The sequence below is a fragment of the Furipterus horrens genome, unplaced genomic scaffold, assembly GCF_987537825.1.
Source record: "Furipterus horrens unplaced genomic scaffold, mFurHor1.1.pri manual_scaffold_13, whole genome shotgun sequence".
Classification (NCBI taxonomy): Eukaryota; Metazoa; Chordata; class Mammalia; order Chiroptera; family Furipteridae; genus Furipterus; species Furipterus horrens.
This window is the reverse complement of record NW_028327183.1, coordinates 50,367,276-50,382,636: the sequence shown is the minus strand read 5'-3', so window position 1 is coordinate 50,382,636 and position 15,361 is coordinate 50,367,276. Positions and strand designations below refer to the sequence as shown.

At 61.1% G+C, this 15,361-nt stretch overlaps 3 protein-coding genes across 9 annotated transcripts in view; all 3 read left to right on the top strand.

Moving 5' to 3' along the window:
* LRRC4B (leucine rich repeat containing 4B) overlaps window positions 1-6,417 on the top strand; it is a 33,982-nt gene extending 27,565 nt beyond the window's left edge. For both annotated transcript variants that reach the window (XM_090259544.1, XM_090259543.1), the window contains exon 3: window positions 3,910-6,417. In XM_090259544.1, the coding sequence (XP_090115670.1) occupies window positions 3,910-5,745 (1,836 nt within the window). In that variant the 3' untranslated portion in view covers window positions 5,746-6,417. The remainder of the gene's footprint in view (window positions 1-3,909) is intronic.
* A 786-nt stretch (window positions 6,418-7,203) lies between these two features.
* Window positions 7,204-11,215, top strand: ASPDH (aspartate dehydrogenase domain containing). 3 transcript variants are annotated; one of them, XM_090259374.1, is made up of 7 exons: window positions 7,204-7,363; window positions 9,114-9,258; window positions 9,484-9,568; window positions 9,659-9,808; window positions 9,891-10,111; window positions 10,181-10,335; window positions 10,638-11,215. In XM_090259374.1, the coding sequence occupies exons 1-7, from the start codon at window positions 7,222-7,224 to the stop codon at window positions 10,679-10,681; spliced, it is 942 nt and encodes a 313-aa protein (XP_090115500.1). In that variant the 5' UTR covers window positions 7,204-7,221; the 3' UTR covers window positions 10,682-11,215. The 3 variants fall into 3 exon arrangements, with proteins under 3 accessions (XP_090115500.1, XP_090115501.1, XP_090115499.1); XM_090259373.1 differs by lacking the exon at window positions 7,204-7,363 and adding an exon at window positions 8,761-8,896; XM_090259375.1 differs by lacking the exons at window positions 7,204-7,363; window positions 9,114-9,258 and adding an exon at window positions 8,720-8,896.
* Window positions 11,154-15,155, top strand: JOSD2 (Josephin domain containing 2). Of its 4 annotated transcripts, none has more exons than XM_090259380.1 (5): window positions 11,154-11,337; window positions 11,886-12,048; window positions 13,634-13,759; window positions 14,659-14,853; window positions 14,936-15,155. In XM_090259380.1, the coding sequence occupies exons 2-5, from the start codon at window positions 11,903-11,905 to the stop codon at window positions 15,033-15,035; spliced, it is 567 nt and encodes a 188-aa protein (XP_090115506.1). In that variant the 5' UTR covers window positions 11,154-11,337; window positions 11,886-11,902; the 3' UTR covers window positions 15,036-15,155. The 4 variants fall into 4 exon arrangements, with proteins under 4 accessions (XP_090115506.1, XP_090115503.1, XP_090115504.1 ...); XM_090259377.1 differs by having other exon boundaries at window positions 11,235-11,295; XM_090259378.1 differs by having other exon boundaries at window positions 11,236-11,295; window positions 11,889-12,048.
* The last annotated feature ends 206 nt before the right edge of the window (window positions 15,156-15,361 follow it).

The window sequence follows — 15,361 nt, the reverse complement described above, 5'->3', positions numbered from 1 at the left end:
CATGGCTGAAGGACCCATCAGCAAGATAAAGTGGGAGCCCACTGGACAGGAGAACATACTTGCCAACGATACATCTGATAAAGGTTTAATCTCCAAAATATGCAAAGAACTAATACAACCCAACTCCAGGAAGACAATCCAATTAAAAAATGGGTGAAGGACCTGAATAGACGCTTCTCCAAAGAGGATGCACAGAGGGCCCATAGACATATGAAAAGATGCTCAACATCACTCATCATCAGAAAGATGCAAATTAAAACCACAGCAAGGTATCACCTCACACCCATCAGAATGGCTACCATCAATAAGTCAACAAACAACAACTGTTGGCCAGGATGCAGAGAAAAGGGACCCCCTAGTGCACTGTTGGTGGGAATGCAGACTGGTGCAGCCACCGTGGAAAACAGTTATGGAGTTTGCTCAAAAAATTGAAAGTGGGCCCTGACTGGTGTGGCTCTGTGGGTTGGGCTGTGTCCCACAAACCAAAAGGTCACCGGTTTGATTCCCGGTCAGGGCACATCCCTGGGTTGCGGGCCAGGTCACAGTTTGGGGGTGTGTGAGAGGCAACCGATTGATGTTTCTCTCACACATCAGTGTTTCCCTTCCTCCCTCTTTCTTCCTTCTCCTCCCTCCAAAAGTAAACAGGTAAAATCTTTTTAGAAAATTAAAATGGAACTGCCATTTGACCCAGCAATCCCACTTCTGGGAATATATCCTAAGAATCTTGAAACACCAATCAGGAAGAATACATGCACCCCTATGTTCATAGCAGCGCGACTAACAATCGCCAAGATTTGGAAGCAGCCCAAGTGCCCATCAGTAAAGGAGTGGATCAAAAATCTGTGGTACATTTATACAGTGGAGTACTATGCAGCCATAAAAAAGAAGGAACTCTTACCTTTGTGACAGCATGGACAGACCTGGAGAGTATCATGCTAAGTGAAATAAACCAGTCACAGAAAGACAGATACCATATGATGTCACTTATACGTGGAATCTAATCAACACAAAGAAATGAACGAATAAAATAGAAACAGAAGCATAGGTACATGAGACGGACTGCCAGCTGCCAAAGGAGGGGGGAGCAGATGAAAGATGAGGAAAGGGTCAACCAAAGAATATTTATGCACAACCATGGTCATAGAGAAGGACGGAGGGATTGACTGAGGGAGAGGGAGGCTGGGGCTGAGTAGAGGGCGGAAGGAGAAGAGCAAGCAGAGTGGGAACAACTGGAATGGCACAAAACGTGTTTTAAATTAGATTTTTAAAAAGTTCAACGAGTCGTCCATGTGACGCGTCTGTTGGGCGGCGCCGGCGTAAGTAGTGCCTGTTGCTGCTTTAAGTGTGGCTGCCCCAGGAATACTCTCGCTCCTTCACGCGAGGGGCCTCTCCGCTACGGTCTTATTTTTAAAAACTTTTAAAAACCTGTTTTTCTACTTGTGATAAAAGTAATTTTTGTCCACTGAAGAAAAAAAAAAAAAAGAATAAAAATCATCCTTTATCCCCAACAGCTGGCGTTCACTCTGAGACGAGCTAAGACGATTTCCTCACAGCCTCCCGATGCGCATGTGCACCCACCGGGGCTTCAGCCTCTTTTTTAGGTTTTACCGAGTCGCCCCTACACAGTATGCTCCGGGGCACTCTCCGTTTCCCTTTTTTTTTTAAATTATAGTATTTTTTGTTGCGTTATGTTTTATTGTATTGATTTTAGAGAGAGAGGGAGAAAGAGAGAGGGAGAGAGATACCAATTTGTTGTTCCACTCATTGGTTATTTCTTGTATGTGCCCTGACTGGGGATGGAACCCGCAACCTTGGTATATCGGGACGATGCTCTAAGCAACTGAGCTATCTGTTCAGGGCCCTCCATTTCCCTACTCATAATGCAAGCATTCCCCACAGCATTGAAGAGGCTTCAAAAATGCCGTCTAATGGCTGCGTGGACTTCTGTGCCTCTGTATACGCAGCATGCTGACCTGTGAGGAGAATCTGGTGAGGTTCTGCCTCCCAGGCCTACCCTGAGAGGTGGAGGCCAGTTCAGGGGTTAAGAGCCAGGACTCTGGAGCCAGACAGCCTTGGTCCAACCCCAGGTCAGCTGCCCACTCCTGTGTGACCTTGGGCAAATCACTGCACCTCTCTCTGCCTCTGTGTCCTCCCACTTAAATGAGGATAATTCATAATTGCTCATGTGAAACCTTCAGGGACAGATTTTTTTTTTAAAGATTTTATTTATTTATTTTTAGAGAGAGGGGAGGGGAGGGAGAAAGAAAGGGAGAGAAACATCAATATGTGGTTGCCTCTCTCACGCCCCCAACTGGGGACCTGGCCCACAACCCAGGCATGTGCCCTGACTGGGAATCAAACCAGCGACCCTTTGGTTTTCAGGCCGGCGCTCAACCCACTTAGCCACACCCACCAGGGCGAGATGTGGTTGTTTTTACAGCATCGCAGTGAGTCTTATTATACCCCTTATCAAATGTGGGAACATTTCTAGAGTGGACGGTTTGAATAGCCCCATGAGTGGGATCAATAAAAGGTTTAGATAGCCTACATGAGTTCTGGTCAGGCTTTGCCACCAGATGGGACTTGGTGCCAGAGCTGTTACGGAACGTCTTCTGGTTCTCTGAGCTCACGGCTGACTTGCAGGTGCTGGATGACCACACCCATCGCACAGGGTCGTTTGGCGGATCCACTCACTCGTTGCGCAGAAAGCCTGTAGAACAGGGTGTGGCGCCGAAGAGGTGCTCAACGCACGCTAGCTGCTGGTGAGCCTTCTTTACTGAGGTGCACGTCACATACGAAATGCCCGCGTTTTATGTGCGCAGCTTGCGGAGCTTTGGCAATTACGTTCACGCACGCAGGCACCGCCCCAATTTGGGATATTTCTATCGCCCCAGGCAGCTCCGTCGTGCCCCCTCCCAGCCTGTCACCCCCCCCCTCCACACACACACACACACACACGCTCAGAGGCACCGCTTAGCACCTCCAGAGAGCGGAATGAGAGGGATCCCACCGCTCACGCCTGTGGTCGGCCTTCTCGCGCCGGGTGCTACACTGTGAGATTCATCCGCGGCAGCAGGCCTGTTGATGGTTTGTTCCTTTTCGGGACTGGGCCGGCATGTTCCACTGTAGGGACACAGAGGGCCTGTCCTTCCCCATCAGGGACATCCAGGCGTCTTCCGGTTTAAGCTGTAATGAACACAGAGGCTGTGAGCGCCCACCCCAAGCAGTTGGATGCGCCTCTGCTCCCATTTCTCTGGGGGAGAATCTCAAAAGTGTAAAGGCCTGGTTGCCAGGTTTAACTTTAAAAGTAAACCACCAGGCCCAGGAGGGTGGCTTAGTTGGGTAAAGAAAGCATCCTCCCAATGGGCCAAGGCTGTGGGCTCGATCTATGCTCAGGGCACATACAAGAACCAACCAATGAACCCTGGCTGGTGTGGCTCAGTGGATTGAGTGCAGGCCTGCAAACCAAAGGGCCGCTGGTTTGATTCCTGGTCAGGGCACACGCCTGGGTTGCGGGCCAGGTCCCCAGCTGAGGCATGCAAGAGGCAACCACACATTGATGTTTCTCTCCCTCCTTTCCCATCTTTTTAAAAATAAATTAAAAAAAGAAAAAGAAAGAAAAAGAATCAACCAATGAATGCATCAATAAGTGGAATAACACATCAATGTTTCTCTCCCCCCACCCCCTTCTCTCTTTCTCTCTCTCTCTCTCTCTCTGAAAATCAATTTAAAAGAAAAAAAGAAAGAATCAAACCGTTTTTCCAAAATGGTTTTCAAGCTATACTTTCCCACCAACAGAGATGGAGAGCTCACCCCTCCACCCCGTGCCGCCAGCCCTTGGCGAGTTGGTGCTCGTTATCAATTTTGTTATGAGTGTCACTGATGGGTGTCTCCCCTCCCCCATCCCAGGTGATCCGGACAGACACCTTCAAGCACCTGCGGCACCTGGAGATCCTGCAGCTGAGCAAGAACCTGGTGCGCAAGATCGAGGTGGGCGCCTTCAACGGGCTGCCCAGCCTGAACACGCTGGAGCTGTTCGACAACCGGCTGACGACGGTACCCACGCAGGCCTTCGAGTACCTGTCCAAGCTGCGGGAGCTCTGGCTGCGCAACAACCCCATCGAGAGCATCCCCTCGTACGCCTTCAACCGCGTGCCCTCGCTGCGGCGCCTCGACCTGGGCGAGCTCAAGCGGCTGGAGTACATCTCGGAGGCGGCCTTTGAGGGCCTGGTCAACCTGCGCTACCTCAACCTGGGCATGTGCAACCTCAAGGACATCCCCAACCTGACGGCCCTGGTGCGCCTGGAGGAGCTGGAGCTGTCCGGCAACCGGCTGGACCTGATCCGCCCGGGCTCCTTCCAGGGCCTCACCAGCCTGCGCAAGCTGTGGCTCATGCACGCCCAGGTGGCCACCATCGAGCGCAACGCCTTCGATGACCTCAAGTCGCTGGAGGAGCTCAACCTGTCCCACAACAACCTGATGTCGCTGCCCCACGACCTCTTCACGCCGCTGCACCGCCTCGAGCGCGTGCATCTCAACCATAACCCCTGGCACTGCAACTGCGACGTGCTGTGGCTCAGCTGGTGGCTCAAGGAGACGGTGCCCAGCAACACGACGTGCTGCGCCCGCTGCCACGCGCCCGCCGGCCTCAAGGGGCGCTACATCGGGGAGCTGGACCAGTCGCACTTCACCTGCTACGCGCCCGTCATCGTGGAGCCGCCCACGGACCTCAACGTCACCGAGGGCATGGCCGCGGAGCTCAAGTGCCGCACGGGCACCTCCATGACCTCGGTCAACTGGCTGACGCCCAACGGCACCCTCATGACCCACGGCTCCTACCGCGTGCGCATCTCCGTCCTGCACGACGGCACGCTCAACTTCACCAACGTCACCGTGCAGGACACGGGCCAGTACACGTGCATGGTGACGAACTCGGCCGGCAACACCACGGCCTCCGCCACACTCAACGTCTCGGCCGTGGACCCCGTGGCGGCCGGCGGCGCTGCTGGCGGCGGGGGCGGCCCCGGGGGCGGTGGCGGGGGCGGCGGGGGCAGCGGCGGCTACACCTACTTCACCACCGTGACCGTGGAGACCCTGGAGACGCAGCCCGGAGAGGAGGTCCTGCAGACGCGGGGGACCGAGAAGGAGCCACCAGGGCCCACGACGGACGGGGTCTGGGGAGGGGGCGGGCCTGGCGGCCCCGCCTCCTCGTCCACCACAGCGCCCGCCCCGCGCTCCTCGCGGCCCACGGAGAAGGCGTTCACGGTGCCCATCACGGACGTGACGGAGAACGCCCTCAAGGACCTGGACGACGTCATGAAGACCACCAAGATCATCATCGGCTGCTTCGTGGCCATCACGTTCATGGCCGCGGTGATGCTCGTGGCCTTCTACAAGCTGCGCAAGCAGCACCAGCTCCACAAACACCACGGGCCCACGCGCACCGTGGAGATCATCAACGTGGAAGACGAGCTGCCCGCCGCTTCCGCGGTGTCCGTGGCCGCGGCCGCCGCGGTGGCGGGCGTGGGCGGCGTGGGCGGGGACAGCCACCTGGCCCTGCCCGCCCTGGAGCGCGACCACCTCAACCACCACCACTACGTGGCGGCCGCCTTCAAGGCGCACTACAGCAGCAACCCGGGCGGCGGGGGCTGCGGGGGCAAGGGCCCCCCGGGCCTCAACTCCATCCACGAACCTCTGCTCTTCAAGAGCGGCTCCAAGGAGAACGTGCAAGAGACGCAGATCTGAGGCCGCTGCTGCCGCCGCTGGGCGGGGGGCCGCCGGGCTCCGGCCGGACTAGGGCCCCTCCCCACAGCCCCAGGCCCCTCTGACAGCCTGGGGAAGGTCGGGGAAGGGGGGGCTCGGAGCCTGTCTGGACCCCAGGGCAGCCGGCCCAGCGACTACAGGGTGGGGCCCCGGGCCTCGCCCCCATCCCCGGTGACCGGAGGGGATGCAGGATTCAGAAGTGGCCAGAACTACCCCTCCCCACCCAGACCCCCACCCCAACCCCCGGCTCTTCCTCCTGGCTCTCCCCGCCGACCAACCGTCCCGGCCCTCCACCTTCCAGGGGAGAGAGGAGCTTTTTTGAGGGGCGTCCTTTCCCCTCACCCCCAACAACCCTCCTTTTACAGTTCATTTTTTGCAGTTTGATGCCTGTCCCCACCCCCCACCCTTGAAACTGATGAGACAGACACGTGGTCGTCAGCGCCTCCGGACACCCTGGCCCTGTCCTCTCCCGAGCCCCCTCCTCCCCTGGGCCCCTTGGCTGGGGGTGGGGCCCCTCACCACCACCCCAGCCCTCACCCACCCACAGACTCTTTTGATACTGAAGGGAGGTTTGCGTCAACGACTACCTGCTCTGTGATTACTTTAAAAAAAAAACAAGGAAAAAGTAAAAAAATATTTTTTTTGGTCATGAAAGCATGGAAGACAGAGAAAACGAAGTGAATGTGCAGTGAAGTGAGAGGCTGGCCCAGGCCCTGAGGGGGACTGGCCCCTTCGGGTGTTGAGACCCATCACCCTTGACCTTGGAGGCCCCAGGGGGGCTCAGCCACCCAGCCCTAGTATTGAATCTCCCTGCAGCCCCTTTGAGGCAGGTCCTGAGGTCCTCACCCCGCCCTCACTTCTCAGCGGAAATGGAGGGGGCCCTATCGGTTTTCGGGGGCTGCCATGGCCAAGCCATGCAAACCGGGTGGCCCAGAACAGCAGGAGCCTGGCGTCTCCCAGACCAGCGTCTGGGAGCCCTGGGTTAGGGTGGACAGCGCCTGGCGCCCTCCAGAACCTGTTGGGGAGGATCCTTCGTGCCCAGTCCAGCTTCTGGATGCCCTGGGCTGGTGGCAGCTTCACCCGACCTCCCACTGGCGTTCTCCCTATGTCCCCACTGCGTGTGCCCTCTGCGCGTGCCCGTCTCTGTCCCAAGTCCCCTTTTTGATAAGGACACAGGTCACATTGGATGAGGGCCCTTCCTACTGCGGCATCACTGCACTTGATCATCTGCGAAGACTATCCAAATGAGGTCATGCTCGCAGGTCCTGGGCGGGACCCCAACATGACCTGGGGCGGGGGGGGGACACAGTTCAACCCATTACAGAACCAAACCAGAGAGTGTCCTCCACTGCAAACCTATTCAAGACGCCGCCCAGGAGAAGGCGGGTCACACTGAGGGGAGGGGCGGAGTGGCGGGAAGGAGCTGCACTTTGTCTCAGAAACGTAGAGGCAGGAGGGATGAGGCCCAAGCCTGTGGACGTGGAGGGGGCTATGCTGTCGCCCAGGGCAGGGGCCGCATGCACAGCCCCGGGAGGGACAGGATCCAGCGAATGGGACCAAGTCCGGGGGTCAGCTGCTGGCGGGGCCAGGGAAGGCCAAGGTGTGCTGGCATTTCAGCCTCCGGAGGGCTGGGCCCGCCGGGACTGCCATCCGCGGTGTCTGGACAGGCATTGGCTGAGGGAGGTGGCGGGTGCGCTCAGGACGAGGCTCGGCCAGGGAGGCTCAGCCCCTTTCTGTTCCTCCCCTCACCTCGGCCCAGCCTGGTCTGTGAGGGTGCTGCAAGGGACACCCAGGCCCCCCAGAGTTAAGGACTGAGGGGGGGGTGACAGGAAGCCCTGACGTCCCCACCCCACCGCATCTCCTCTCTTCCCCATCTGCCGCTCCTGGAGCGAATTATTCCCCCATCCGCAGAGGCAGAGGCAGCGGCTGCCATGGCTGGGGTCTCAGGCCCTATCTGTCTGCTCTGCTGCCTGTAGGCTTGGGTGGGACTCCCCCTCGCTCCCTCTTTCATGCTCTCTTTCTCCCTCATCCTCTTTCAGAGCCATCCTGGTTGCCATGGCAATGCTGCAGCGGGTACCAGGTGGCGGCTGGGGGGCAGGGAGCCGGCACTGCCGCAGCCTCCGCCATTTCCGATGCCAGGCACCCACGAGGCGCGCTGGCTGGGGCTCGCTTTGGGGGGCACTTGGCCTCCCCAGGTCTCGCAGGCTTCTCCTTGGGGTGGGGAGAGGGGAGGGACAGCGTGAGGGCGAGAACTCAACCTGGGGAGGGGTGCTGGTGGCAGGGTGGCTGGGGAAGAGGAAGGTGAAAGGTGAGAAGTCAAGGTGAACTGAGGGAGGTTCTGGACAGGGGCTTGGGGGAGCCGAACTCCAGGCGCCGCTGCCTCGTGGAGAGACCGGGAATGACCGGGCCAGATGGGGAGGAGATGGGGGCCTGGCCTGGCTAGGGACAGAGTGGCAGCCAGCCCGGCCGCGATGGGGGCAGGGGCTGGAAGGCTGGAGGCCCAGGGAGGCAGAGACAGAGATGGAGCAGTAGAGGGGTCAGAGACAGGCACGGGAGACCCAAAGGGAGGAATGTTGGCCGGAAAGACCGTACCACGGCCTGGGGGAGTGGCCGAAAGGGTGGGGATTGGAAATGCAGGAGCAAGGGGACAGACTGAGAGCCCAGAGTCCCTGTCACCATCTCGTCTCCCTGCTCCCAACCCTCAACCCCCACCCCAAGCAGGATGCAGTTACCATGACAACCTGGCCGGCCAGAAAGGGGGGCGGAGGACTGCAGAGGAAATTTTCCACATCAGCAGGAAGGGAGGAGGGTGTGATGCATAGAAAGAGCTGGCCCATGCAGGGCCCCTGGCACCCCAAATCATCACATCCACTGTCCTCAGGATTCTCACCCCGCCCCCACCCAGCAAACTGGCACCCTCACCTCTGGGCCGCTGTGGGGATGGGGGGAAGGCTTGGGAGAGGCTCAAGGGTCAAATGTCCAAAGATCAGTGGCTGCCCAGGCCTTGCATGTGGGGGGGCAGGCAGCCAGCCATTGACAAAGCTCAGACCCACGCTGCGGACCACCAGATTCAAGGACATGGCCCTGGACAGGGTCCCCCGGAGGGTGGGGATAGTGGGCTACGGCCGTCTCGGTGAGTCCCCGACTGGGGCCTCTTCCCCAGGCCCCTTCCCGAAGCCCATGTGGCCCCAAGCACACCCTTCGTCTGTCGTTCTCTGCGTCCCGGCTGTCTGTGTGTGCCTGAGCAGCTTCCACTCCCCACTGTGGGGCTCCAGCCCCCTCTCCAGTCTCTGTCCCTCTCTCTCTGGATCTCTGTCCCCTATCCTCTGAGTCTCTTTCCCTCTCCCTAGGACAGTCCCTGGTCTCCCACCTGCTGACTCAGGGACCAGAACTGGGCCTAGAACTTGTTTTTGTCTGGAACCGTGACCCAGGCCGAATGGCGGGGACCGTGCCCCAGTCCCTGCAGCTCCAGAACCTTGATGCCCTTGGGGAGAGGTCAGTGGCCTTGCCAGGAGACAGCAGGGCTCCCCGAGCGAAGCTCCTGTTCTGGCCTCCCCTAGCTGCTGTGTGACCTTGGGGAAGTCTCTTACCCTCTCTGGGCCTTGCTCCCCCAAATGTGAAATGGGACAAGCCCATCCATCCCCTCTACAGATGGAGGAAGTTGGGGGAGGGGAGACCTCATACCTCTCCCAGACCCTCCCCATCTTTCCTCTCTCCCAGGCACCCTGACCTAGTGGTAGAAGTGGCCCATCCCAAGATAATCCACGAATCTGGAGCACAGATTCTGCGCCATGCCAATCTCCTGGTGAGCCCTGCCCCTTCCTCCTTGGCCCCGTCCCATCCCAAAGTGGGATTGGTTCCCTGACCTCTGCCCCCCCACCTTCGCCCACCCCAGGTGGGGTCCCCCTCAGCCCTGGCTGACCAGGCCACAGAGCGGCAGCTTCTGGAGGCCTCGACCCGCTGGGACCACGCCGTGTTTGTGGCCCGGGGAGCCCTGTGGGGCACTGAGGACATCAGCAGACTGGACTCAGCTGGGGGCCTCCAGGTGAGGGCCTGCCGGGCTCCCTGGGAACCAGAAGGGCCCTTGCAGGGAGCCCTGGTCCCCTGACCCTGGCTCTCACTTCCAGAGCCTCCGTGTCACCATGGCCACACATCCAGATGGCTTCCGGCTCGAGGGCCCCCTGGCTGCAGCGCGCAGCACGGGGCCTCGCACTGTGCTCTATGAAGGTCCTGTCCGCGGGCTCTGCCCCTTTGCCCCCCGCAACTCCAACACCATGGCAGCTGCTGCCCTGGCTGCCCCCAGCCTGGGCTTCGACCGCGTGATCGGGGTGCTCGTGGCTGATCTCAGGTGAGCTAAGCTGAGCAGGGGGCTGGGCTGGGGCCAGGCCAGCCAGACTGACCGCCCTGCTTGCCCCAGCCTCACGGACATGCACGTGGTGGATGTGGAGCTGAGCGGACCCCCAGGCCCCACAGGACGAAGCTTTGCTGTGCACACCCACAGAGAGAACCCCGCCGAGCCGGGCGCTGTCACCGGCTCCGCCACCGTCACTGCCTTCTGGCGCAGCCTCCTGAGTACGACCAGGCCCCTCCCCAGCGTTAGTGGTCCCAGTGCACGAGCCATAGCTCTGTGGTCTGCGGAGCTCGGGCCTCGGGCTCTGGTTCTGCAGTTCTGGTTTTGTCTTTGTTGGCTGATCTTTATTTCTAAATCTTTTTCTCTCCCTATCTCTGGCCACCCCCAGGTCTCTGTCCCTCTCTCTGGGTCCCAGTCCCTCTCTCTAGGTCTCCCTCCACCCCCACCTCGGTCTGTTCCTTCCTCCAGGTGTTTGTCTCTGTGTCTTGGTCTCAGCCTTTCATTCCCGGTATCTTCCCTGCAGGATGCTGCCAGCTCCCTTCCAGGCCGGGAATCCATCTCTGCTGAGAAGTCTCCCCCGCCACCGCCAGGGGACGTCCTCCCCTCATTTACCGCCCCACCGCCACCACTGTCCCGCTGCTTCCCTGGCCTACGTTCCCCCGGACCTCCCTCCTGTCTCAGTAAAGAGTGGAGGCTCTTCCCACAGCACAGCCTGGTGTCTTTGCTCCCTTGTTACCCGTCAGTGACGTCACGCGGCATCTTCACCCAGTGCATCACGCCACATCAAGGGGCGGAGCAAAACTCCCGGAAGTTCTCGCGATAGCCTAGGCACTACATTTCCCGGAACCCCTCGAGCAGCAGGGGGAGAGGCCGTGAGCGAAGGCGGGGGCGTCCATAGGGCACACCAGGGATTCACCACAGGGAGCGACGGAACTCGCCCTTCCGCGTTCTCGGGGCTACAGCAGACTTCCGGGCCGCGCAGCCCAAACGTTTCGTGCGGAGTCGGAATCCTCGCGGGGGCCGCCGGGAGTCGTAGTCCGGCACGCGGCGCGTGCCGGGAGCTGTAGTCCGTGACGCCTGCCCAGTCAGCGCTGTGCTTCCCGCCCTGCACTCGGAGTCCAGAGCCGCCGCCCAGGGGGATGCGGGAGCCCCTGGTTCCGGGGAGCAGAGAGGCAGGCGGGGTGAGGGGCGTTGCTTGGCAACGGGCAAGCGCCGCGGTTGGGGTGCGTTGGGGTAGGGCTGTTACTTTGTGTCCGGGGAGGGGGCCCTGTTGCCAGGTGACAGGAAGAGGGGAAAAAAACCTGTTGTTTAGTGACAGGGGAGGGGAGTCGTCTGTTGCTAGGAGACCGGAAGAGACCCTGTCACCTAGAGACAGAGGAGGAGGGTGATTCCTCTGTTGCTAAGTAACCAGAAGAGAGACTTGTTATCTAGTGGGGTAGGGGTTTCTCTGTTGCTAGGTGGCCAGAGAGGGAGCCGGTTTCCTGCGGACAGGAGGAGGGGCGTTCCTCTGTTGCTAGGTGACCACCATAGGACCCTTTCAGTTAGGGATGTGGTGGGGGTGGTCCCCTGTGAGCAGAAAAGGGAAACTTTTTCCTAGGAATGGGGGATGGAGGTTCCCTGTTGCCAGGAAAGCGACGGGGAGCAGGGTCAGGGGCTCAGGGTCAGGGGCTGCACCAAGCCCCCACCCGTGGTAGTGCCCCAGAGCCTGCTGGCAGCTTGGGCCTCCAGATCCCAGTCCCCTGAACACCTTCTCCCGTGCCCCTTCCCGCAGCAGGAGCGGAGGGCGGCATGTCCCAGGGCCCGGGAGCACAGCCAGGCCCACCCTCTGTGTACCACGAGCGGCAGCGCCTGGAGCTGTGTGCCATCCACGCCCTCAACAACGTCCTGCAGCAGCGGCTCTTTAGCCAGGAGGCTGCCGATGAGATCTGCAAGAGGTGACCGCCCCCCACCCCAGGGCCTGGAGAAGCAGGGCTCCCAGAGGCGGACCCATCCACCTGGGTCTCAGCGAGGAAGGGAAAGGGCTCAGGGGCCTTCTGCTGCCCCAGCGCCTCCCTGGGGGGACCCAGGGACTCAGAGAGGGACATGTGGCCTCCTGCGCCTGTCCATCCCCAGGGCCTCGCCCCGACTCAGGCCTCACCTTCTCTCCTCTGGGCCTTCATCCCTACCTCACGCTCTCCCCTCTGGGCCCTGGGCCCTACTCTCCCTCCTCCCGGCTTCCAGTTTCTCACCTCCATCCATTCTACACACAGGCCAGCATGGCCCCTGCCCCTGCCCCGACTGCAGCCCTCCCGTGGCCCCAGCACACCTGCGAGAAGTCCCCAGGCCTGCAGCCTGATACCCAAGGCCCCACGTGCTCTGCTCCCCACCTGCCTCTGCAGCTTCCTATCTCACTGCTCCGTGAAAACCACATCCCCCTCCAGGGGTGAAGGGGCCCCCCTGTGATGCCTCTGGGCCTTTGCGTGGCCTGTTCTTTCTGCCTGGCACACGCCCTCCTCTTGGCAGCCCGGAATGTTCCTCCTCACTATTCAAGATTTCAAACACTTCCTTATTATCTCTCTCTCTGCCTCATCTCCCCCCTTTACACACACACACACACACACACACACACATCCCTGGCCCCTGCTCAGGCCCCCTCATTTCTGGGCCCTCCCCTCGGCCTCCAGTCCCCATGCCAGTCAGGCCCCCACAGGATGCTGCACCCACAGTGACTCTGTGATTTGCTCACAGCCCTCCCGTGGCCCCCCAGCATCCTCAGGCTGAGTCGCAGCCCCTGAGGCTGATGATTAGCGAACTGACTCATCTCCTCCGTCATCAGAACAGAGAGCAGTGGACTCTGCCAGCCAAGCCGGTGCTGGAGACCCAGAGTCCCACGGGAGCCCTGCCCTGAGGGGGCCTGGAAAACAGACACAGAAAAACACTGCAAACTTGCCCCTTTCCGGCCCCTCCCCTGCCCTGCCCACCAAGGGCCCAGAGAGAGAGCAAAGGTGCTGTTGTTGAGAGGTGGCAGGGCCCAGAGAGACAAGTGCTGGCCGGGCGGCCCCCCTGGGCTAGGGGTCAGCCAGAGGAAAGGCTGGGGGCAGGAGCACAGAGGTGTGGTTGGTGACAGCTGGCTGGGAAGGGCCTGAGGCTAGGAGGCTACAGGGACCTGACCACATGGGACCCTGAAGGCTAGGCTGAGGGGGTGACAGGCAACTGGGAGGGCTGGGAGCAAGGGAGGGGCAAGGCTCAGGCCAGGTGTGGAAAGAGCGCGGGGCCCTGTGGGAGAGGGGCTGCAGGGGGAGACTGGAGGCTGGGGCAGGGTCCAGGCAGAGGCGGACAGGGCCTGAGCGGGGAGATGTGGTGGGAGGACAGGGCCGAGGGAGGCGGGGCAGGAGGAGTAGCGCCTGGGGCTCGTGGGCCCCGGGGGTGGAAGAGAGGGGCAGGCTCAAAGGCTGAGTGACTCAGGGAAGCTCATGCTTTGCGGGGAGGGTGAGGCCTTTCTAGGGGCCCCAGCTCAGGCTCTGACCACTCCCCAACCAGGTTGGCCCCAGACTCCCGGCTGAACCCACATCGCAGCCTGCTGGGCACTGGCAACTATGACGTCAACGTGATCATGGCCGCCCTGCAGGGGCTGGGCCTGGCCGCCGTGTGGTGGGACAGAAGGAGGTGGGTCCCAAAGCCCTGCGACCTGTGTGCTGAGCTCCGCACAGTGGGTGCTGCGTGATGATGGCCAGAGTGGGACGAAGAGGGAGGAAGGGGTGGAATGGATCGGAGGGAGGGAGGGAGGTTTCCATGGTGCCTGATGGCTGGCGGACGGATGGGTAGGAGGTGGTAGAAGCATCCGTGGGATGACTAGGTTGTCAATGGGTATCGATGGGTGGATGACGGGTAAATGCATGGCAACCGGCTGACTAACTGGATGGTGAATGGGTGGCTGGGTGTGCTGAGTAGGTGGTGATTGGGTGACAGCCTGTAGGGACGGATGGGCGAGTGAGTGGCTGAGTGAGTAAAGCGTGGCTCGCTAGGTGATGGGCAGAGGACAGCGAATAGGTGGTAGGGCGGGTGGGTGGGGGCTGGGGGGCTGGGGGGGAAGTTTGTAGGTGAGAAGCTGGTCGGACGGTGGTTGGTTGCGTCAGTGGGCGAAGGGCGTTTGGGGTGATGGGTAAGAGGATGGCGGGTGATTGTCAGGTGGCCGGGAGCCTTCGGTGGGAGTGGATACAATGGTGTATGACGGACGGATGCGTGGAGAGTGGGTGAGGAAGTTGTTGGGTGGGTGGTGGTTGGGGGCTTGGAGGGAGTTGGTGGTGGGATGGACCGTAGATGGGAAGCAGATGGTTGCCGGCTGGTTGTCTGGGAGGTTTTGGTGAGTGGGTGGGTGGGTGGGGAATGGACCCACGGGGGTGGGGGTGGGTAATGAGTCCGTGCTGGGTGGGTGGGTGGGTGACCAAGTAAGCGGGAGGAAACAAAGGGCAGGCTGATTGGGGGGCGTCCTGGCGGCGGCTGGGCCCCCGCTGCTTCCGCGCAGTAGTGCGAAGCCCTGACCGCGCTCCCGCCCCGCCGCCCAGGCCGCTGTCCCAGCTGGCCCTGCCCCAGGTGCTGGGGCTGATCCTGAACCTGCCCTCGCCGGTGTCGCTGGGGCTGCTGTCGCTGCCGCTGCGCCGGCGGCACTGGGTGGCCCTGCGCCAGGTGGACGGCGTCTACTACAACCTGGACTCCAAGCTGCGGGCGCCCGAGGCCCTGGGGGACGAGGACGGCGTCAGGTGAGGGGGCGTGACAGGGCCCTCAGCCCGAGACGCCCCGCCCGGGCCGCCTGGGCCTCAGTCTCCCCGTGTCTCCGCCCAGGGCCTTCCTGGCGGCCGCCCTGGCTCAGGACCTGTGCCAGGTGCTGCTGGTGGTGACCAAGGAGGTGGAGGAGAGGGGCTGCTGGCTGCGCACGGACTGACGCGCGGAGGACGGAGCCGCGCCCGCTCCAGCGGGACTTCACTTCACTGCCCCGCGAGGCCCCCGCCCTTCCCCGCTCCCCGCTGCGCTGCTGCCTCAGTAAAGCTGCTCGTTTGCTCCAGCCTGGCCTGGCCGGCGTCTGACTGGGGGCCCCTCTCCTTCCGTCGCTCCCCTTCATCAGCGAAGCCGGCGCCCCGCTGCCTCCCAGCTTCTTGACCTCCTGGGAGTCCCTCTCCTCTGGGCCTCCGTTTCCCCCCTGTCCCGCGAGGCCCCTGTTCCGGTGGGGGAAGGGGAGGCTAGGTGCCACCAAACGGGTGCCGGCCGGAG